This window comes from Erinaceus europaeus, unplaced genomic scaffold (genome assembly GCF_950295315.1).
Source record: "Erinaceus europaeus unplaced genomic scaffold, mEriEur2.1 scaffold_748, whole genome shotgun sequence".
Lineage (NCBI taxonomy): Eukaryota > Metazoa > Chordata > Mammalia > Eulipotyphla > Erinaceidae > Erinaceus > Erinaceus europaeus.
This window is the reverse complement of record NW_026647548.1, coordinates 27,474-49,382: the sequence shown is the minus strand read 5'-3', so window position 1 is coordinate 49,382 and position 21,909 is coordinate 27,474. Positions and strand designations below refer to the sequence as shown.

At 53.0% G+C, this 21,909-nt stretch overlaps 2 protein-coding genes across 2 annotated transcripts; one reads left to right on the top strand and one right to left on the bottom strand.

Moving 5' to 3' along the window:
• Nucleotides 1–11,462: 11,462 nt before the first annotated feature.
• On the bottom strand, nucleotides 11,463–12,520 carry LOC103127279 (olfactory receptor 6Z7-like). Its single transcript, XM_007538175.3, has one exon. The coding sequence runs from the start codon at nucleotides 12,510–12,512 to the stop codon at nucleotides 11,463–11,465; it is 1,050 nt and encodes a 349-aa protein (XP_007538237.3). The 5' UTR covers nucleotides 12,513–12,520.
• Nucleotides 12,521–12,561: 41 nt separating this feature from the next.
• LOC103127280 (eukaryotic translation initiation factor 1-like) lies at nucleotides 12,562–21,103 on the top strand. The gene is made up of 2 exons (XM_060184122.1): nucleotides 12,562–12,625; nucleotides 20,520–21,103. Exons 1-2 carry the CDS (start codon nucleotides 12,562–12,564, stop codon nucleotides 20,936–20,938), a joined length of 483 nt encoding a protein of 160 aa, XP_060040105.1. The 3' UTR covers nucleotides 20,939–21,103.
• Nucleotides 21,104–21,909: the final 806 nt, after the last annotated feature.

Sequence of the window (21,909 nt, the reverse complement as noted above, 5' to 3'; positions counted from 1 at the left end):
GAGTGACCCCTCTCCTGAGGACCCTGTGACCCCCCCCTCTCCAGTATGCTGTCCTCTCTCCTCAGGCTTCTGATCCCGGTAACTACCCCTATTTCCCCCTGTATCTGGTGAGGTGAGGATGTCACCCCCCTCACTGTCCTCGGGACCTCCCTAGAGGCCCCTGAATAGGAGGAGGTGAGTCTGTGACTCCCATTGCACCCCAGGGCCCCCACCAGGCCCCCTGAATCTGTGGCAGTGTGAATTTAACCTGTACTGTCCCCAGGCCTCTACCAGGTCCCCTACATCTGGGGCAGTGAGGCTGTGACTGCCACTGCACCCCATGGCTCAGTCAAGATGCCCTGAATCTGGGGACATGAGTCTGACTTACCCTGCACCCCAGAACCCACCAGGCCCCCCTGAATCTGGGGAGGTGAGTCTGAGACTCCACCCCAGAACTGACCAGGTCTCCTGAACCCAGAGACGTGCGTCTGTGACCCAGAACTTCTTCAGGCCCCCTGATTCAAGGGAAGTGAGTCCACACCTCACTCACCCTCATGTGGCCCAGTGGTCCATGCACACAGTGGTCCTGGCCGCCCAGTGGGCTCACAAGGGAGCTGTGACACTGAAGACTGCAGCTGGCAGGGCCATGACAAGGCCACAGGTGGGAGCCCAAAGGTTAGGCTCTGGGCGGCTGCTCTTTCTGCACCTCCAGGCCGCTGGGCCCCCAGCACAGAGGGGCCACAGGGGCCCCTCGAGGTTCAGGCAGGTGGACGTGCCCCAGATGGGAGACGGACGAGAGCTGTTAGTCTGTTGAGCTCAACCCAGGACACGACGGAGCCAGAGCCTGGAGGCTGAGCTGGGCTATGCTGAAAGGGCTGGGAGACCATGTGCTGAGGCCATGAGTCCCTGAGCCCTGTGCTGAGGCCACGACTCACTGAGCCGGGCCTGTGATGGATGCCACAGGGAGCTGCCGATCTGCAGCTGTGGGCCCATGAGCCCGACAGCCCTGATCCAGGCTGGAACACCAGGAGCCTGAGCTATGAGGCCGCTGGCCCGGAACCGGGGGGCCATGAGCCTTGCCCAGATGCCACTCTGGGCTGAGACACCAAGAGCCTGGGGCCGTGAGGAGGCTGAGCCGGGGCTGGGCCAACAGGTCCCAGTTGGGACCCACTGAGCCAAGGCTGTGACTGCTGAGCTGAGGCCTCCTGCCACCCACCCCGAGCTTTCGGGCTGGTGTGAGCTCCCTCAGCTGAGCTGTGAGTGGGGCCAGCACCACCACTGGGTTCCTGCCTGTGTCTGTCCAGTGCACAGAGGGATCCTCAGGGACCAGAGTGGCTCAGTTCTTCAAGTGTGTGTGTGTGGGGAGGGGGGGGCTCAGAAGACAGGGGTGACACTGACACAGCAGCTGGTGCTGTGACCCACCTTCCCTCACCCAGGCCCAGGTCCTGGTTGGCCCACACACCCACTCACCCCCATGTGGCCCCGTCTCCTTACACCAAGGCCCTGGCCACCCAGTGGGCTCACAGGGGAGCTGTGACACTGAAGACTGCAGCTGGAGGGGCGGTGACATGGTGCCTGTCACTCATCCAGGAGGACTTCTTCAGGGAGCAGAGTTCCAGGCTCCCACACCCGTGGGGGGCTGCTGAGAGCTGACTGAGCTGGAGGTGTGGTGACATGGTGCCTGTCACTCATCCAGGAGGACTTCTTCAGGGAGCAGAGTTCCAGGCTCCCACACCCCTGGGGGGGCTGCTGAGAGCTGAGGGAGCTGTGACCCTCATGCACAGCTGTGCTGTGACCCGCCAAGGACTCACTCACACTCAGACTCCGGTCCACACACCGACCTCCACTTTCACTCACGCTGACCCCACTCTGGGTCCACAGTCCGCTCATCTCTGGAAGCCGCACCCAGGCGTCATTGCCGGGTCAACACCCCACTCGCCCACCGGTGGCCCTGCCGCCTCTGCACAGAGGCCCTGGTCACCCAGCGGGCTCACAGGGGAGCTGTGACACTGAAGACTCCGGCTGGAGGGACGGTGATGTGGCCACTGGTGGGAGCCCAGATGTCAGCCTCTGGGTGTCTGCTCCCCCTGCACCTCCATGTTGGTGGGGGGGGGGGCACCAAGGAGCTGGGAGTGGTGATTCCGGAGGCTGCAGCTTTGGAGCTGTCACACTGTCGCTGACACCAGACCTCAGGACCAGGTGCATCTTCCCTCCACCCCCAGTGCTGCCCTGTGTCCATGCACAGGCTCTCCCCACCGTGGGGGCATCACAGGACAGTGTGGCCATGAGCCTGCTGGTCAGAGGGACTGAAACTGTCACAGGTGGGAGTCCAGGTATCACATCTGGAGCGACACTCCCTCCTCCAGCGAGGCTGGGGCTCCAGCACAGAGGACCCCCCAGGTGTGTCGTCTCTGGGTTCCCTGGGGGAGGCTCCTGTGGGTGTGAGCCGCTAAGGAGCTGTCACACTGACCCTGACACCCAGCACTGCCTGCTAGGTCCTCTTTGCACCCACTTCCCCTTCACTCTCCCAGACCCTGGATTTAGTTTCTACTCACCCCCCTCTGTTGTGAGGAGCCCCCTCCAGGACCCCCATCCCTGGCCCTTGCTGGGAGGAGCTCCCAGCTCCCCCTCCCCCCAGAGAAGACCCTAGTTAGGATGTGTGCCCTGGTGTGTCATGAGGATCCCCTCCTGACTGACCCCGTCACCCACTATGAGGGTGAGCCCCCACCGAAGAGGGCCACCCAGTTCCCTCTTCCTTGTGGGGTGAGGAGTGCCCTCGAGCCCTCGACCCCCCAGTCGGTTGTGATACCCCCTATTCTGCTGTCCTCTGACCCCAGGACCCCCACCATGATGTCCCTTGCACCTGAGGAGGTGAGACATGACACCCCCACTGTCCCCAGGCCCCCCCTCCAAGTCCCCTGAATCTCAAGAGAGGCTGTGACCTGACCTGGCTTAGGTCCACAATCCACCCACCTTTCTGCCCTTAGCACCACAGCAGGTGAGAAGACCCCACGAGGACCGCCCCCCCCCCCCCATTTCTCACCCTTGGTGTGAGGAAAATATCCCCCAGCCCCCAGAGAAGACTCTCTCCTTAGGATCCCCTGGTCTGGTGTGTCATGGTGAACCTCCTGATTCTTTCCCCCAAGTGGAGGGGAGAGGCCTTCAGGGGAGCAACCCCCTTGAAGAGACACTTCCACTTTGGAGTCCCCATCCCAGTAGATTCCTCTGAGGATGCCCCCATGGTGGGAGGAACCCCCCCCCCCCCCCCCCGCCTAATCCCCTTGCTGGAGGCCATTTCCCCCCTCCCCCCACATGGAGTGAGGAGCCCCCAGGACCCCTGCACCCTCCCCCTTGTCCCATGAGATGATCCCACACAAAGGGCAAAACCCCAGGACCCTTTTGCTGTCAGCACCCCGTGCCCCCCAGCTCCCACTCCCCACACACACGAGTTCCCCTCTGAGCATCCTGTCTCCCACATGTGGAGTCCCCTTCCCTCCCAGATCTCCAGTGAGGAGCCTGATTAGGGTCCTGGAGCCCTAGAGGAAACTCCCAGTCCTGAGGACGCCCTCCCCCCCCCCCCCGAGGGGTAATTACTGGGATCAGAAGCCTTCCCCCTGAGTGACCCCTCTCCTGAGGACCCTGTGACCCCCCCCTCTCCAGTATGCTGTCCTCTCTCCTCAGGCTTCTGATCCCGGTAACTACCCCTATTTCCCCCTGTATCTGGTGAGGTGAGGATGTCACCCCCCTCACTGTCCTCGGGACCTCCCTAGAGGCCCCTGAATAGGAGGAGGTGAGTCTGTGACTCCCATTGCACCCCAGGGCCCCCACCAGGCCCCCTGAATCTGTGGCAGTGTGAATTTAACCTGTACTGTCCCCAGGCCTCTACCAGGTCCCCTACATCTGGGGCAGTGAGGCTGTGACTGCCACTGCACCCCATGGCTCAGTCAAGATGCCCTGAATCTGGGGACATGAGTCTGACTTACCCTGCACCCCAGAACCCACCAGGCCCCCCTGAATCTGGGGAGGTGAGTCTGAGACTCCACCCCAGAACTGACCAGGTCTCCTGAACCCAGAGACGTGCGTCTGTGACCCAGAACTTCTTCAGGCCCCCTGATTCAAGGGAAGTGAGTCCACACCTCACTCACCCTCATGTGGCCCAGTGGTCCATGCACACAGTGGTCCTGGCCGCCCAGTGGGCTCACAAGGGAGCTGTGACACTGAAGACTGCAGCTGGCAGGGCCATGACAAGGCCACAGGTGGGAGCCCAAAGGTTAGGCTCTGGGCGGCTGCTCTTTCTGCACCTCCAGGCCGCTGGGCCCCCAGCACAGAGGGGCCGCAGGGGCCCCTCGAGGTTCAGGCAGGTGGACGTGCCCCAGATGGGAGACGGACGAGAGCTGTTAGTCTGTTGAGCTCAACCCAGGACACGACGGAGCCAGAGCCTGGAGGCTGAGCTGGGCTATGCTGAAAGGGCTGGGAGACCATGTGCTGAGGCCATGAGTCCCTGAGCCCTGTGCTGAGGCCACGACTCACTGAGCCGGGCCTGTGATGCCACCGGGAGCCGCCGATCTGCAGCTGTGGGCCCATGAGCACGACAGCCCTGATCCAGGCTGGAACACCAGGAGCCTGAGCTATGAGGCCGCTGGCCCGGAACCGGGGGGCCATGAGCCTTGCCCAGATGCCACTCTGGGCTGAGACACCAAGAGCTGGGGCCGTGAGGAGGCTGAGCCGGGGCTGGGCCATCAGGACCCAGTTGGGACCCACTGAGCCAAGGCTGTGACTGCTGAGCTGAGGCCTCCTGCCACCCACCCCGAGCTTTCGGGCTGGTGTGAGCTCCCTCAGCTGAGCTGTGAGTGGGGCCAGCACCATCACTGGGTTCCTGCCTGTGTCTGTCCAGTGCACAGAGGGATCCTCAGGGACCAGAGTGGCTCAGTCCTTCAAGTGTGTGTGTGTGGGGAGGGGGGGGCTCAGAAGATAGGGGTGACACTGACACAGCAGCTGGTGCTGTGACCCACCTTCCCTCACCCAGGCCCAGGTCCTGGTTGGCCCATACACCCACTCACCCCCATGTGGCCCCGTCTCCTTACACCAAGGCCCTGGCCACCCAGTGGGCTCACAGGGGAGCTGTGACACTGAAGACTGCAGCTGGAGGGGCGCTGACATGGTGCCTGTCACTCATCCAGGAGGACTTCTTCAGGGAGCAGAGTTCCAGGCTCCCACACCCCTGGGGGGCTGCTGAGAGCTGACTGAGCTGGAGGTGTGGTGACATGGTGCCTGTCACTCATCCAGGAGGACTTCTTCAGGGAGCAGAGTTCCAGGCTCCCATGCCCCTGGGGGGGGGGTGCTGAGAGCTGAGGGAGCTGTGACCCTCATGCACAGCTGTGCTGTCACCCGCCAGGACTCACTCACACTCAGACTCCGGTCCACACACCGACCTCCACTTTCAATCACGCTGACCCCACTCTGGGTCCACAGTCCGCTCATCTCTGGAAGCCGCACCCAGGCGTCATTGCCGGGTCAACACCCCACTCGCCCACCGGTGGCCCTGCCGCCTCTGCACAGAGGCCCTGGTCACCCAGCGGGCTCACAGGGGAGCTGTGACACTGAAGACTCCGGCTGGAGGGACGGTGATGTGGCCACTGGTGGGAGCCCAGATGTCAGCCTCTGGGTGTCTGCTCCCCCTGCACCTCCATGTTGGTGGAGGGGGGGGCACCAAGGAGCTGGGAGTGGTGATTCCGGAGGCTGCAGCTTTGGAGCTGTCACACTGTCGCTGACACCAGACCTCAGGACCAGGTGCATCTTCCCTCCACCCCCAGTGCTGCCCTGTGTCCATGCACAGGCTCTCCCCACCGTGGGGGCATCACAGGACAGTGTGGCCATGAGCCTGCTGGTCAGAGGGACTGAAACTGTCACAGGTGGGAGTCCAGGTATCACATCTGGAGCGACACTCCCTCCTCCAGCGAGGCTGGGGCTCCAGCACAGAGGACCCCCCAGGTGTGTCGTCTCTGGGTTCCCTGGGGGAGGCTCCTGTGGGTGTGAGCCGCTAAGGAGCTGTCACACTGACCCTGACACCCAGCACTGCCTGCTAGGTCCTCTTTGCACCCACTTCCCCTTCACTCTCCCAGACCCTGGATTTAGTTCCTACTCACCCCCCTCTGTTCTGAGGAGCCCCCACCAGGACCCCCATCCCTGGCCCTAGCTGGGAGGAGCTCCCAGCCCCCCGCATCCCCCCTGAGAAGACCCTAGTTAGGATGTGTGCCCTGGTGTATCATGAGGATCCCCTCCTGACTGACCCCATCACCCACTATGAGGGTGAGCCCCCACCGAAGAGGGCCACCCAGTTCCCTCTTCCCTGTGTGGCGAGGAGTGCCCTCGAGCCCTCGACCCCCCCAGTCGCTTGTGATACCCCCTCTTCTGCTGTCCTCTGACCCCAGGACCCCCACCATGATGTCCCTTGTACCTGAGGAGGTGAGACATGACACCCCCACTGTCCCCAGGCCCCCCCTCCAAGTCCCCTGAATCTCAAGTGAGGCTGTGACCTGACCTGGCTTAGGTCCACAATCCACCCACCTTTCTGCCCTGAGCACCACAGCAGGTGAGAAGACCCCACGAGGACCCGCCCCCCCCATTCCTCACCCTTGGTGTGAGGAAAATATCCCCCAGCCCCCAGAGAAGACTTTCTCCTTAGGATCCCCTGGTCTGGTGTGTCATGGTGAACCTCCTGATTCCTTCCCCCAAGTGGAGGGGAGAGGCCTTCAGGGGAGCAACCCCCTGGAAGAGACACTTCCACTTTGGAGCCCCTATCCCAGTAGATTTCTCTGAGGATGCCCCCATGGTGGGAGGAGCCCCCAGCCTAATCCCCTTGCTGGAGGCCATTTCCCCCCTCCCCCACATGGAGTGAGGTGCCCCCAGGACCTGTGCACCCTCCCCCTTGTCCCATGAGATGATTCCACACAAAGGGCAAAACCCCCGGACCCTTTTGCTGTCAGCACCCCGTACCCCCCATCTCCCACGCCCCACACACACGAGTTCCCCTCTGAGCATCCCATCTCCCACATGTGAAGTCCCCTTCCCTCCCAGATCTCTAATGAGGAGCCCGATTAGGGTCCGGGAGCCCTAGAGGAAACTCCCAGTCAGAGGGGTAATTACTGGGATCAGAAGCCTTCCCCCTGAGTGACCCCTCTCCTGAGGACCCTGTGACCCCCCCTCTCCAGTATGCTGTCCTCTCTCCTCAGGCTTCTGATCCCGGTAACTACCCCTATTTCCCCCTGTATCTGGTGAGGTGAGGATGTCACCCCCCTCACTGTCCTCGGGACCTCCCTAGAGGCCCCTGAATAGGAGGAGGTGAGTCTGTGACTCCCATTGCACCCCAGGGCCCCCACCAGGCCCCCTGAATCTGTGGCAGTGTGAATTTAACCTGTACTGTCCCCAGGCCTCTACCAGGTCCCCTACATCTGGGGCAGTGAGGCTGTGACTGCCACTGCACCCCATGGCTCAGTCAAGATGCCCTGAATCTGGGGACATGAGTCTGACTTACCCTGCACCCCAGAACCCACCAGGCCCCCCTGAATCTGGGGAGGTGAGTCTGAGACTCCACCCCAGAACTGACCAGGTCTCTTGAACCCAGAGAAGTGCGTCTGTGACCCAGAACTTCTTCAGGTCCCCTGTTTCAAGGGAAGTGAGTCTGTGACCTCCCCTGTACCTCAGAATCCTACCTGGTCCCCTGGGTCTGGGAAGGTGAGTCTGTGACGCCCACTGCACCCCATATCTCTACCAGACTCCCTGTATCCATAGAAGTGTGTCTGTGATTCTCATTGCACCCCAGGGCCACACTGGCTCCCCTGCATCTGACTTCCACTGTCGCTGGGGCCCCCCTAACAGGCCCCGTGAATCTGGGGGGAGGGGAGGCTGTGAAGTCACTTGATCCTAGGACTACCCCTGACCCCCTAAATCCAGGCAACCCCACTGGAGTCACCCCTATGAGACCACCAGGGGGCAGCAGGTTGGCCATGGGGGAGTGTCCATGGCGAAGGATCACCAGAGCACACAAGGAAGGGAGTGACCTACCGCAAAGTGATTCTGGTGGACCGTGGGAGCGTGACCAGAGCTGAACTCCAGAAGAGCGGACTACAGGGTGATTCCAGAAGACCATGAGAGAGTGACCACAGAGTGACCACAGAATGCCATGGACCCATCACGTATGGACCACATGGGATGACCACAGAATGACCACTCGAGTGACTGTGGAGGGAATGTGAGCAGGCCTGAGCTACCGGGAGCGGGGGTTCGGGGCAGGGCTGCTCAGTTAAGGGAACTTCACGTCTGCTTTCACGCACTGTGTGACAGGTGGCCCTCGGGGACTGTCCCCAGCCAGCCTAGCCTTGGGGTCTCCTCAGGTCAACTCTGGCCTGCTTTGGACTCACTTTCCCTCCAAACTGACACTGACCTAGTGCCGGCAAGCCCCCTCCCGTGTAAGCATGTCCCGGCACCTGTCCCCTCCTTGTCTCGCTCCCCCAGGTGAGGGGCAGCCTGCAGCTGAGGTCACACTGGCATCAGAAGACACCCTTCTCCCTCTGTGGAGCAGCCACCCCCTGAGCTTCCCTGGCATCAGGTGGAAGTGGGCCATTTGTGGGGTGACATCCTTGCTAGGCTCTGCCCCTTGTCCTGCTTCCCTCAGTCCCTTTCTCCTGTGACAGCCCTTCAGCGCATGGCTGCCCCCCCCAGCCCTGTCCCTGGGCTGGGAAGCCCTGTGCAGCCCCACTCCTGTTGGCATGGAAACAAGGTTCCCCACAGCCAGATCCTTTGGAGGAGCTGCAGGGTCCTTTCCTCTTTCCAAGCCATGTTCCTGCCTCAGGGCTAAGTCCCTGCTCTCCCTGAGCAAATCAGTCAAGGGCTCCCCAGTAGGGCACCAGCCTTCTATGCCTGCACATCAGCTTTGAGCCCCAGTACCCCACAAGACAGATGCGATAGCACTGGGGGAAGCACCAGTCCTGTGGTATCTCTCTGTCTCAAAAATTTAGGAAAACAGTCACCTTGGGGCTGGTGAATTCATGGGGACATGAGGTCCAGGCCTGAAAACAATAAATAGAATATGAGGTTCCCCTCCCTTTCTTTCCCCTTTCCTTTCTTCATTCATTCATTTTTGTTTACTTCCTTTTCCCCCCTCTCTCTTGCTTCTGCCTTTTTTTTCTCTTCCAAACATCTTCTTTCTTCCTTCTCATAATTCTTTGTCAAATTTTTTGATGTCAGAGTTTTTGTGCATGTGAAATTCCATAGATCCCAATAGACTTTAGAGACGGTGAAGAAGCGAGGGAGAGAGAAAGAGAGGAGGGGAGATAGCACATTACCACGCCACCGTTCCTGGAGCTTCCTCTGGTGCCCTGTGTGGTTCTCGCCTGTGGTGCTGGGCACTTGGACTCGGGTCTCCTCCTTGATCAAGCACGAGCTACCCCCCAGTCTCAGTCATTTATTGTGAGTCTCAGATAACTGAAGTTCATCCTCAAACATGTTCATGGGTAGCACGTTTGGGATTAAAAGAAATAAAAATACCGTAGCTTGATTGTCAGAGAAATGCAGCCGTAAGCGAGCAGTTCACCAAATGCTCAGTCTTTGCAGGCGTTGACCAGGGAGCTACCTCAGCTGACAGAGTGCAGGACGTACTTGCCTCAGCTTCCGTCTCCAGAGACACACGTGTCAGAATGGCGGTGTGGCTTCTCTCACTCGCACGTTATTAACCAAAACATTTTAAATTCAGTTCAGCGGGGAAGCAATTACAGAAGCCAGACCTTCCACCCTCTTGCAACCCACAACGACCCTGGATCCATACTTCCAGAGACATAAAGAATGGGAAGGCTATCAGGGGAGGGGCTGGGATGTGGAGATCGGGTTATGGGAATTGTGGGGAAATGAACCCCTCTCATGCTATGGTTTTGTTAATGTCTCCTTTCTTAAATTTAAAAAAAAACATTTAAAATTATCTTTCTGTATTGGATAGAGACAGCCAGAAGTGGAGAGGGCACGGGGAGATTGAAACACCTACAGCACTTGCTTTATGGCTCGGGAAGCTTCCCCCCTGCAGGTGGGGAGGAGGGGGCTGAGGTCCAGGCCCTTGCACAAGGTAACATGTGTATTTAGCCAGGTGTACCACCACATCCCTCTATTATTATTATTATTATTATTTTTATTTTTATTTTTATTTTTTAAAGAGAGGGAGAGAGAGGACAGCACAGAAGTTTCCTCCAGTGACGTGGGGGCCGGGCTCAATCCTGGGCCACGAAAAACTTTCTAGCCAAGTGAGCTATTTGACCGGTTTTAACAAAGGTGCGTAACAGTCCTCGTGACACCATGTCCTAGGCGAAGATGTTCTACCTGTGCCCGCTGTCCCTGCCTCCTGTAATGGGGGACCGTCCCTAAGTCCTGCGTCTGGTTTCTCCTGGACGGCTGTCCTGCCTGCTTGTACAACCATATGGGGACTCTGGTTCCCTATTTGAAGAAGGTGGTTGTGGTGCTGAGAATGTTCAGGAGAAAAATGAGCCACTATTTGACCTGGTGTGTGTGTGTGTGTGTGTGTGTGTGTGTGTGTGTCTTTTTTCCTCCCAGTCGTTCAAATTTTCTGACTCTAAGAAAAGAATGGGTTTGATATTTGTTAATCTATTTCACCACTCCCATCACCAAAGGTCTGTGTCCCCATCCCCACACCCATAGACAGCTACCATGGTTCTCTCATAGTCTCGAAATTTGGTAGACTTTTTTTTTTTTTTTTTACAATTGTATGTTCAATGGTTTGTTGGCCACAGAAAGGACGAAGCCGTCCTGTAGCTGCCCTTCACCCCTGACTTGCTTCACTAGCATCACCTCCAGTTCCATTCCCTTTATCCCAAAGGAGACAATTTCATCCCTTTTAATTTCTGCATAACCATTTTTCACATTTCATTTTCTGTCTGTCAGCATTGATTTTTATTCTATCAGCCCCCTCAAGAGTTAAGATTTAAAGAGAAAAGCAAGATTTCACTTCTTAGTTAAAGAGAAGTGCAATTGGCAGCCACGTCCCTCCTCCCCCTCCTCCCAACACACACAGGGCTTTCTTCTGCTGTCACCCAAGGGCTTTGGTAGGGGGCAGGTGGTTCCTCCTCCTCCTCCTCCTTGTCCTGTCCTCCTCCTCTTCTTCCTCCTCTTCCTCCTCCTCCTCCTCCTTCTCCTCCTCCTCCTCAGTGAGAATCTGACACTTCTGTCCCATGTCTGTTGACAACCGAAACAAACTGCACTCTCTGTACAGAAAAGAGAAAGTCAGCTGCGATGCTGGTTGCGGTGAGTGACCATGAGAGAGCTGGAAACTGGCGGCCGGCTGGTGGCGCGCCTGGCTGAGCGTACGTGTTCCAACGTCGAGGACCCCAGTTGGATCCCCAGGTGCCCACCTGCTGGGGGAAAGCTTTGCCAGTGGTGAAGCAAGGCTGCCGGTGTCTCGATTTCAGGCTGTCTTCACCCAGTCAATAAAGATAACACAATTCAAGCCACACACGTATTTTCTTCCAGGTTCCTCTCTGCCTGTGTGCGTGGCCGTGGAAGGAGGCGGGGACACCAGCCCAGGCCGTGGACACTCGGGGCCGGAGCAGAGCCCTGCGCAGCACTGCCCGCACCTCCCTGTTGCGCAGACAGTAGATGACGGGGCTGCACAAGGGCGTGACCACCGTGTAGATGACCGACAGCACCTTGTTGAGGTCCATGGCCTCGATGCGGCTGGGGCGGGCGTAGATGAAGATGGTAGCTGAGTAGAAGATGCCCACCACCAGCAGGTGGGAGGCGCAGGTGGAGAAGGCCTTGTGCCGGGTGGCGGCCGAGGGCATGCGCAGCACGGCTCTCCCGATGGCCACGTAGGAGCCCAGGGCCACCAGCAGAGTCCCACAGAAGATGACGATGGCGGAGATGAAGTCCACCAGCTCGGTCAGGGCCACGTGGGTGCAGGACAGGTTGAGCAGGGGTGACACGTCACAGAAGAAGTGGTTGAGGACGTTGGGGCCACAGTAGGACAAGCTGGCAATACAGGCGGTCTTGATAATGGACACCACCAGCCCCCCGAGCCAGGAGGTCAGGGCCAGGCCCAGGCAGACGCGCGGCCTCATGAGCAGTGGGTAGTGTAGTGGGCGGCAGATGGCCACGTAGCGGTCATAGGCCATGGAGGCCAGCAGCGTGCACTTGGTTCCAAGGAGAGACATGAAGAAGAAGAGCTGGGTCATGCAGGCGGTGAAGGGCACGTGGAAGGGCCCAGCCCACAGCCCCACGAGCAGGCTGGGCATGGTCACGGACACGTAGCTCATCTCCAAGCAGCTGAGGTTGCCCAGGAAGAAGTACATGGGCTTGTGGAGCTCGCTGTGGGAGCAGACGAGGTAGATGATGAGCGAGTTCTCCAGCAGGGTGAGCTGGTAGAGCGTCAGGAAGACCACAAACAGGACGCCCCTGAGGTCTGGCCTGGTGGACAAGCCCAGCAGGATGAAGGCCTGGACCCTGGTCGTGTTGCTCACCTCCATGGAGGTCTCCATCAAAAGAAAGAGACAGGCTTTTGGAGACTGTGCTTCAAGCAGAAATAAAATGGCCAAGGAAGAAGAAAAGTCCATGCGGTCGGGGCACTGGAGCTGGTGGAAGTCAGCTGTGGGTGCGATGATTAGAGCCCAGGAACAGGAGAGAACTACAGAGCCGGGAAGTGAGCAGGAAGCTAGGAGTCACCACACAGGGTCTCTTTCTCTCTCCTTCTTCAGCTCTCCCTTGCCCCTCAATGTCTCTGAGTCCTATCAGATTAAAAATAATAATAAATGAAGTTTTAAATATATATTTATTCTAATGAGAGAGAAATACAGAGAGAAAGACCAGAGCCCTGCTCAGCTCTGACTGATGGTGGAGCTGGGGATTGAACCTGGGACCTCAGAGCCTCAGGCAGGAAAGTCTTTTTTTTTTTTTGCAGAACCACTGTGCTGTCTTCCCAAACCTATAAATGAGTATTTTTTTCAAAGAAAAGAAACAGTTAAAACAATATTATCTATTTTTTTTCTGCTATTGTTTTCTTTACTGGGGGATTAGTGAGTTTACAGTTGATGAGCTAAGAAGCAATTACAGAAGCCAGACCTTCCACCTTCTGCACCCCATAATGATCCTGGGTCCATGCTCACGGAGGGATAAACAATGGGGGGAGGACAGGACACAGTCCTTTGGTGGTAGGAATGGTGTTGAGGTACAATCCTATTAACTTGTAGCCTCATAAATCAATATCTAATTAATACGAGAGGGGAAAAACTGATTGAATGTTTCAAACTTTTTGATGCATAGACCATAGGCTGAGAATGTTCCTTTAATCTAAGCACTTAAGACTTCAAATTTGTGATCAGACTGAATTTTAACAATGGGCTCAAATTGTTAATACATTGCTAACAATGACTTGTTCTTTGAAATGTTGACTGTCCTAAAAGTTTAGATCAGGGAGAACAGAAGCAACCGGTTGCGTTACTTTATAAGATACAGCTATATATAAATAACATCAAAGAACATAAATTATGGTGAGAATGTGTACGATACAGAAAACCCTAACAATGGGATTTTCAAAGTTAACCCAATTGCCAAATAATTTGACTATAGCAATAACTATCTATTGCCTTCTTAAACCCCAAGACAGCTGGAACCTCCTGCTTCCTCTATAGAGCCTCTGTTTCTCCCAGTCTTGGAACCTCTAGGATGAGGCTCACTTTCTTGTATGCTTCTCTCAATTCATACCAAATGATATTGCATCTGCTGATACCAACCTAATCAACGCAATGAGTACCACCTCAGCATGCTTCACTTCAGACTGTGTCCAGAGACATCAGGTGTGGAATGTCAACCCTCAGCCTCATTACTCTGGTGAGACCTTTCCTTTCTCATAGGATTCTCTAATTCCATTTCAGGTGGTTCACTTCCTAACAAAGCCCCAAAACATAGATATAGACCAGGTCCTATGAGATAGGGCTTATGTTCACATGCATCCATAAATTACGGCAAAATATATACCAGGAAGCAAAAGTGCACAATAGTTTGCAGAGAATCAATAAATGAAGCAAGCAAGTAGAAAGATCTAAAAAGACACCATGAAGTTCCTAAAGAAATAGTGTCTACTTAGACTTAGATACCCTCCTCCCCTGCTTCCTATTATATGTCTCTCAGTCACTCCAAAGCTAACCTTATCAAAGCAAGGACTGCAAAAGCTGAATACTGGCAAGAGACTGGCATACTTTAACAATGACTCTTTAGTCACTATCAGGCCACCCCATCACCTGGGGTCCTAGTCAGGCAGTTCTGAGATTCCCACACAGACATGATGGGCCTAGACCTCTAACAGATACCTCTCACCACTGTCATTAGTCATCTCCATCAGGAACAACATAATGAACCCCTTTGTGGGTCCCTGTAGGACCTTGCCCTCAATATGGATCAACAAGGGTGGGGACTGTTCCATTCTCCAAAGGGGAGGTTGGATAATACATTCTACCTACCATCCGAGGAAGATGGGTCCTGAAATTGGTGCAACCTGGAACATTCCTACTCATGACCACAGAATGTGAGCTCAGACCTACGGGGATGCAGAGGTTACATAGGCTCCTAAGCTGAATATGGACCCCAGATCAAATCAATGGGGTTTGTAGTCAACAATATTTACACACATTTCCCATATTTGGGAGATACTGCCTTCTCTGATCCAGCTTTCTAGCCCTTTTTCCAGCCATGACATCATCTCCCCAGACAGTGACTTGGGTCCACCTGCATATCAAATGTCAGACTCAGGAAAAGACTAGTAAGGTCATGGGCCCCTTGGAATATACCTAAAATAGACCTACTAACTATTTCCAAAACAGAGACCCCAAATCTTCATCTGCAATATTCTTGCCTTTAGGTTCATGATTAGTCAACAATCTGTTCTGCTTTCTCTCTTAACTCTTTTTCAGCCACCAGGTTCCAGATGCTACCATGATGCCAACCAGACTTCCTAGGGCAGACGACCCTACTATGTGTCCTGGAGCTCCACTTACTCAGAGCCCCACCCCACTAGGGAAAGAGAGAGGCAGACAGGGAGTATGGACCGACCAGTCCACGCCCATGCTCAGCGGGGAAGCAATTACAGAAGCCAGACCTCCCACCTTCTGCGACCCTCAATGACCCTGGGTCCATGCTCCCAGAGGGATAAAGAATAGGAAAGCTATCAGGGGAGGGGATGTGATAGGGAGCTCTGGGGGTGGAAACTGTGTGGAACTGTACCCCTCTTGTCCTATGATCTTGTCAGTGTTTCCATTTTATAAATAAAAATTAAAAAAATAAAACAATAGGGAAGCTTCCAATGGAGGGGATGGGATGCAGAACTCTGGGGGTGAGGATTGTGTGGAATTGTACCCCTCTTATACAACAGACTTATCTTTCATAATTAGATCAATAAAAATAAAAAAATACAGTAGTTCATACGTGCATAATATTTCTCAGTTTTCCACATAATCCTCTAACCCCTGTTGGTATGCATGAGACCCCTTCTGTTTCATTTGGTTTAAATCCCCCCTGCTTAACACTATTCTATTTACATAACCACTTCATTCTATTTATATAACCGCTGTTAACAAGTACCTCCCTCCAGGGCATTGGTTCAATCCCCACTGTTTCATGATATGTTTTTGCTCCACCCCCCATCCTTGTCACACCCTGATCCTCTCCTTGTCACACTCTGATTGTCACCAGTCACTTTTCTCTCCACCCTCTCTATGTCACACCCTGTTTTCACCCTACTTGGCAAGTATATATAAAGATAGCATTGTGAGTTTTAGAGTACTGTACCTTGAGTTCAGCTTAGCTCGTCTTAGATTGTGCTGCGTCCTGCATGAATAAAGAGATACTGCCTACAGCTCAACTATGAGTCCCTGGTCGTCTGTTACCTGCCCGTGAAGCCAGCCCGGCGAAAACAACATAACCCGTCGAAAACGACAAACCCCCACCTGGGTCCCCCTCCACCATCATGTTCCAGGACCTGAACCCTGCCCCCGCCATCCCAGAGTCCTTTACTTTGGTGCAATGCACCAACTCCAGTCCAACTTCTGCTTTGTGTTTCCCTTCTGTTCTTATTTATTTTCTTGTTCTTTTTCTATTTTACTGGATAGGGCAGAGAAAAATTGAGAAGGGAGAGGGAGAGAGACACCTGCAGCCCTGCTTCATTGCCTGTGAAGCTTCCCTCCTGCAGGTGGGGAGCGCAGCCTGGAACCTGGGTCCTGAGCATGGCAGTATGTGCACTTTATCCTGTGCACTACCTCCCAGCTCCCACATCATTCATTTATTTATGGGGGGTGGTGGGGTAACTGTCAAGCTGCCAGAGGGCATCTGAACTTGCAGGCGTGAGGTTCTTGTTCAGATCCCCAGCACCACCTGCACTGGAGGGCACCTGGCTTCTCTTTCTCTCTCCTGTGAGAGCTTTCTCTGTCACATGAAAGAAATAAAATTAAGGTTTGCTTTTATGCCTCCGCTGTTATCTCTGACACTCGGCGCTGGCACTACAAATCCGCTGCTCCTGGTGGCCACTTTTATTTTCTTTCTTTTAAAATGTTTTATTATCTTTATTTATTGGATAGAGACAGCCAGAAATCAAGAGGGAAGGTAGAGAGAGAGAGAGATAGAGAGACACCTGCTGCACTGCTTCACCACTTGCAAAGCTTTCCCCCTGCAGGTGGGGACCGGGGCTCAAACCTGGGTCCTTGCGCCTTGTAACATGTGCGCTCAGCCAGATATGCCACCACTCAGCCCCCAATTTTTTTTCTTTCTCTCTTTCTTCCTTCCTTCCTTTCTTTCTTTCTTTCTTTCTGCCTCCTGGGTTATTGCTGGGGCTTCGGTGCCTGCACCATGAATCCACTGCTCCTGGAGACTTTTTTTCCCCTTTGTGGCCCTTGTTGTTTTATTGTTGCTGTGGTTATTATTATTATTATTATTGTTACTGATGTCATTGTTGGGTAGGACAGAGAGAAATGGAGAGAGGAGGGGAAAACAAAGAAGGGGAGAGAAAGACAGACACCTGCAGACCTGCTTCACCACTTGTGAAGTGACGCCCCTGCAGGTGGGGAGCCGGGGGCTCAAACCAGGATCCTTACACCGGTCCTTGTGCTTTGGGCCACGTGTGCTTAACCCACTGGGCTACCGCTGGCCCCCCATTTTTGTTTTCTTTCTAATTTTTATTAAATAGGACAGAGAGAAATTGAGAGAGGATGGGGAGAGAAAGGAAGATGCACCAACCATCCTGCCAGCTCTTATGCCCAGAGTTCAGTATACAAACATAGGTTCCAGATGAATGGTCACTGGAACCTTTTTTTTTTTCTACCAGCAAGATGGAAAAAAAAGAAAAGAATCTATAGACATCTCAAGTGCCCAGTACTAGACTTGGTCACTGTGATGTCTCTGATCAATGGAGCAGGACAGTGTGACATAGAATGTCATCAAAGACTCATCTCAGAGACACACTTTTGAGTGACACAGAGAAATTTTTCCTTAAGGTCGCAAACAGTGGATAATTCCATGTATATACAATTCAAATGATGCAGAAAATTTAAGGCACATTGTGATGAGAGATACTAAGTCATGTGGTAAAAAAAAAATACATTTATCTGTCTCTGTTCCTCTCTACCTCCCCCTAGCCCTTGATTTCTGGCTGTCTCTATTCAATAAATAAAATAATAAAAATACAGATCAAGAGGATGAGACCCAAATTCAGGGTAGTGTTTAGTTAGTTAGCTACTCACTTATTTTTGTCACCTCCAGGGTTTCATCACCCCAGTCTGACTTTATCAGGGAGAAAGAGAGAGAAACAGGCAGAAGCAGGAGGTGGTGTGGAAGGACAGAGAGAAACCCCTGCCCCAAAGTGTCCTTGGTTGTGTGTGGTGGGGGCTGAGCTTAAATGTCTACTAGTCTTCAAACCAGAGCCCTGCTCAGCTCTGGCAGATGGTGCTGTGGGCCCAGCACAGAACCTCAGAGCCTCAGGCAGGAACATTTGTTTGCAGAACCATCATGCTCTGTCTTCTGGACTCTCGGGGGTTGTGGGTATGTCTTAGGGGTGGGGAGCTGAATTGGGAAGGCACAGGGGTCTTTGAATACAGAGCCATGTCCTTAAAATGTTTACTTAAGGAGGCCGGGCGGTAGCGCAACAGATTAAGCGCATGTGGCGTGAAGCACAAGGACAGGCTTAAGGATCCCTGTTCGAACCCCCGGCTCCTCATCTGCAGGGGGGTCACTTTACAAGCAGTAAAGCAGGTCTGCAGGTGTCTTTCTCTCCCCCTCTCTATCTTCTCTTCCTCTCTCCATTTCTCTCTGTCCTATCCAACAATGGCAACAATAATTACAACAAATGACAACAAGGGCAACGAAAATGGAAGAAAGTGGTCTCCAGGAGCAGTAAAGTTGTTTTGCAGGCACCCAGCGATAACCCTGGAGGAAAAAAAATATGATTATTTACAAAGGGCGCCCTGTATTTCAATTTAAAAACATTTCAGTTTTGTGTTGTGCTTTAGAAATGTTTTATTTATGCATCAATGAGAGACACAGAGAGACCAGAGCTCTGCTCAGCTCTGGCTGATGGTGGTTCTGGGGATTGAACCTGGGGCCTCAGAGCCTCAGGCAGGAGAGTCTTTTGCAGAGCCAGTATATTGCTTCCCCAACCTTGTATTGTGCTTTCTTTCCTTTTTTTTTTTCTTATATCTGCTCACTTACATAAAAGCTACTTTAAAAAAAAAACTGCGCTGTAAACCATTAGCCATTCAATAAAGGGGGGAGGGACTTGCCAAAATCAAACAAGAAGTTAATATGTAGCTAGGTTTAGAATCTAGTCCCTTTCAGATCTTAGGACTAATGCCCAAGCAAGACAAATAAAACAAAACTTTCTGGGTGACCTTGATGGAAAAAAAGTAATAAAAGCTACTTAATTTTTTTAAATATTTATTTATTTATTTATTTTCCCTTATGTTGCCCTTGTTGGTTAACATTGTTAATACTGTTGTTATTGATGTCATTGTCGTTGGATAGGACACAGAGAAATGGAGAGAGGAGGGGGAAGACAGAGAGGGGGAGAGAAAGACAGACACCTGCAGACCTGCTTCCCTGCAGGTGGGGAGCTGGGCTTGAACTGGCATCCTTAAGCCGGTCCTTGCGCTTTGTGCCACGTGTACTTAACCCGCTGAGCCACCGCCCGACTCCCTACTTTTTTTTTCTGGGGATATTTTTGGGGCTTGGTGCTGGTGCTACAAATCCACCACTCCCAGCGACCATTTTTTTCCTCTTAAATTTTATTTTGATAAGACAGAGAGAAATGCAGAGGGGAAGGGGAGATAGAGAGGGAAAGAGAGAGACCCCCACAACCCTGTTTCAACACTCGTGAAGCTTTTTCCCTGCAGGTGGGGATGAGGGGCTCAAACCTGGGTCCTTGAGCAAGTCCTTCTGCATAGAGCTATGTGCACTCAACTGGGTATGCCACTACCCGGCCCCTAAAAGCTACTTTTTATAAGTGGTTTGTGCTTGCAATTCATGCTAAGGCTGCCACTGACCCAGCTGCTTCAGCAAGTCTCCTTTGAGGGCGTCCTGTCTCCCCGGTAACTTCAGGAAGCTCTAAAGCTTCCTGCTTCTGTTCTGGGAAGTCAAGTCGGCACTTGTGTTGAAAGAGGTAAATTGAGGAATATTTGAGCCCAGGTCAGGGGTATGGGTCCACCTGCCAACGCCCATGTCCAGCAGAGAAGCAATTACAGAAAGCAGAACTCTCGCCTTCTGCACCCCACAAAGAATTTTGGTGCATACCCCCAGAGGGGGAGAAATGTTAGGGGTTAGATGACCAGAGGGCTCTGAACCCCAGCTCCAACAGGACTCAGAGAGAGAGGAGGAAAAAGGGGAGGACATTTGGACGTAATAACAGGTATAGGTATGACAAAGAAAGGGAAAGGAAATAGGGCCATAGAAAAAACAGATGGACAAATATCTGAAAATATAGGCAGATAGTTGTAGAAATAATAGTTAACCCATATCTGCAAACTTAAGAGAATTGTTAGGGAGTTGGGCGGTAGTGCAGCGGGTTAAACACACATGGTGCAAAGCTCAAGGACCAGTATAAGGATCCCGGTTCGAGCCCCCGGCTCCCCACCTGCAGAGGAGTCGCTTCACAGGCGGTGAAGCAGGTCTGCAGGTGTCTGTCTTTCTCTCCCCCTCTCTGTCTTCCCCTCCTCTCTCTATTTCTCTCCGTCCCATCTAACAACAACAACATCAATAATAACTACAACAACAACAAAAAACAACAAGGGCGACAAAAGGGAATAAATAAATAAATATTTTTTTAAATCTTTAGAGAAGATTCATTTTAAAAAAGAGAGAGAATTGCTGTAGCATCCAATGGAGGGATTGGGGACACAGACCTCTGGTGGTGGGAACAGTATGGAATTGTCTCCCTGTTACCTTATAACTTTGTAAATCAAGATTAAATCACTGAGTCACTGAGCTGCCAAGGACTAAGCGGCCTCCCCCTTGAGCCCCCTCGCTTCCCGACGCTCCATCCCCCCGCCCTGCCTGCCCGTCCACCCGCCTGCCCGCCAGCCTGTCCACTTTCCAGAACTTCCACTCTTTCGACCCCTTTGCTGATGCAAGTAAGGGTGATGACCCGCTTCCTGCTGGCACTGAGGATTATATCCATGTAAGAATTCAACAGAGAAACGGCAGGAAGACCCTTACTACTGTCCAAGGGATGGCTGATGATTACGATAAAAAGAAACTAGTGAAGGCGTTTAAGAAGCCATGTGCCTGCAATGGTACTGTAATTGAGCATCCAGAATGTGGAGAAGTAATTCAGCTACAGGGGGACCAGCGCAAGAAAACGCCATGCCAGTTCCTTGTTGGGATGGGACTGGCTAAGGATGAGCAGCTGAAGGTTCATGGGTTTTCAGTGCTTTAGGCTCACTGAAGCTTAAGAGTGGATTTTCTTGCAATGAGTAGAATTTCCCTTCTGTCCCTTGTCACAAGTTTAAAAACCTCACAGCTTATATAATATAACCATTTGGGGTCTGCTTTTAACTTGGACTAGTGTAACTCCTTCATGCAATAAACTGAAAAGAACCATTAAAAAAAGATTAAATCACTAATTAAAAAAAGATGTTTGAGCCTGTTCCACAAACATTTATTTTACCTGAACTTCCCCTAAAGGCTTGAGATGTGGTTATATTACTTTTGGGTTTTCCTGCTTAGAGAAGTTCTTTTTTTTTTTTTTTTTTAAAAAGCCTTACTTCATAAGGGTAAGAGGAGAGTGAGAGAGAGAGAGGGAGGGAGGGAGAGAGGGAGAGGGAGAGGGAGAGGGAGAGGGAGAGGGAGAGGGAGAGGGAGAGAGAGAGAGAGAGAGAGAACAGAGCATGCATGCCTCTGGAACATTTGCTGCCAGGGATTAAACCAGGTTCCTTTGACATGCAAGTCCTGCACTCCACCAGCTAAGCTATCTCTCCCAGAGATACCACTCTCAGAGAAGTTTATGACCATGGCTGTGTGGCCATGAGGGAGAGCCTTTGAGCCTTCATTTCTCTGAGCCTGATTTGCCTGGGGTTACAGGTGGTAAGGAATCTGCATCATGAATGTGAAAGATAGTTTTCATTCTGAGAGAAGAAATACATTTCACACTGTGACCACCACAGTCACACACACACACACACACACACACACACACACACACACACACACACAGAACAGAAATTGAACATCAGCACTTACCCTTACTCTGTGGGAGCCCCTCTGAGGACTTCTCTTATGCTCAGTGCTGTGTGGAGTTTTTAAAAATTCTCACATAATGATCCTGGGTCCATGCTCCCAGAGGGATAAAGAATAGAAAAACTATCAAGGAAGGGGATGGGATACAGAGTTTTGGTGGTGAGAATTGTG

What these genes read in the sequence shown, in the direction of transcription:
- LOC103127280 (XM_060184122.1), top strand. Translation starts at nt 12,562, where the DNA reads ATGGCCAAGGAAGAAGAAAAGTCCATGCGGTCGGGGCACTGGAGCTGG. An exon ending in CTGGTGGAAGTCAGCTGTGG is followed by an intron (nt 12,626 to 20,519) that starts GTGCGATGATTA and finishes CTCCCCCTTGAG; the next exon opens with CCCCCTCGCTTCCCGACGCT.
- LOC103127279 (XM_007538175.3), bottom strand. Translation starts at nt 12,512, where the DNA reads ATGGAGACCTCCATGGAGGTGAGCAACACGACCAGGGTCCAGGCCTTC.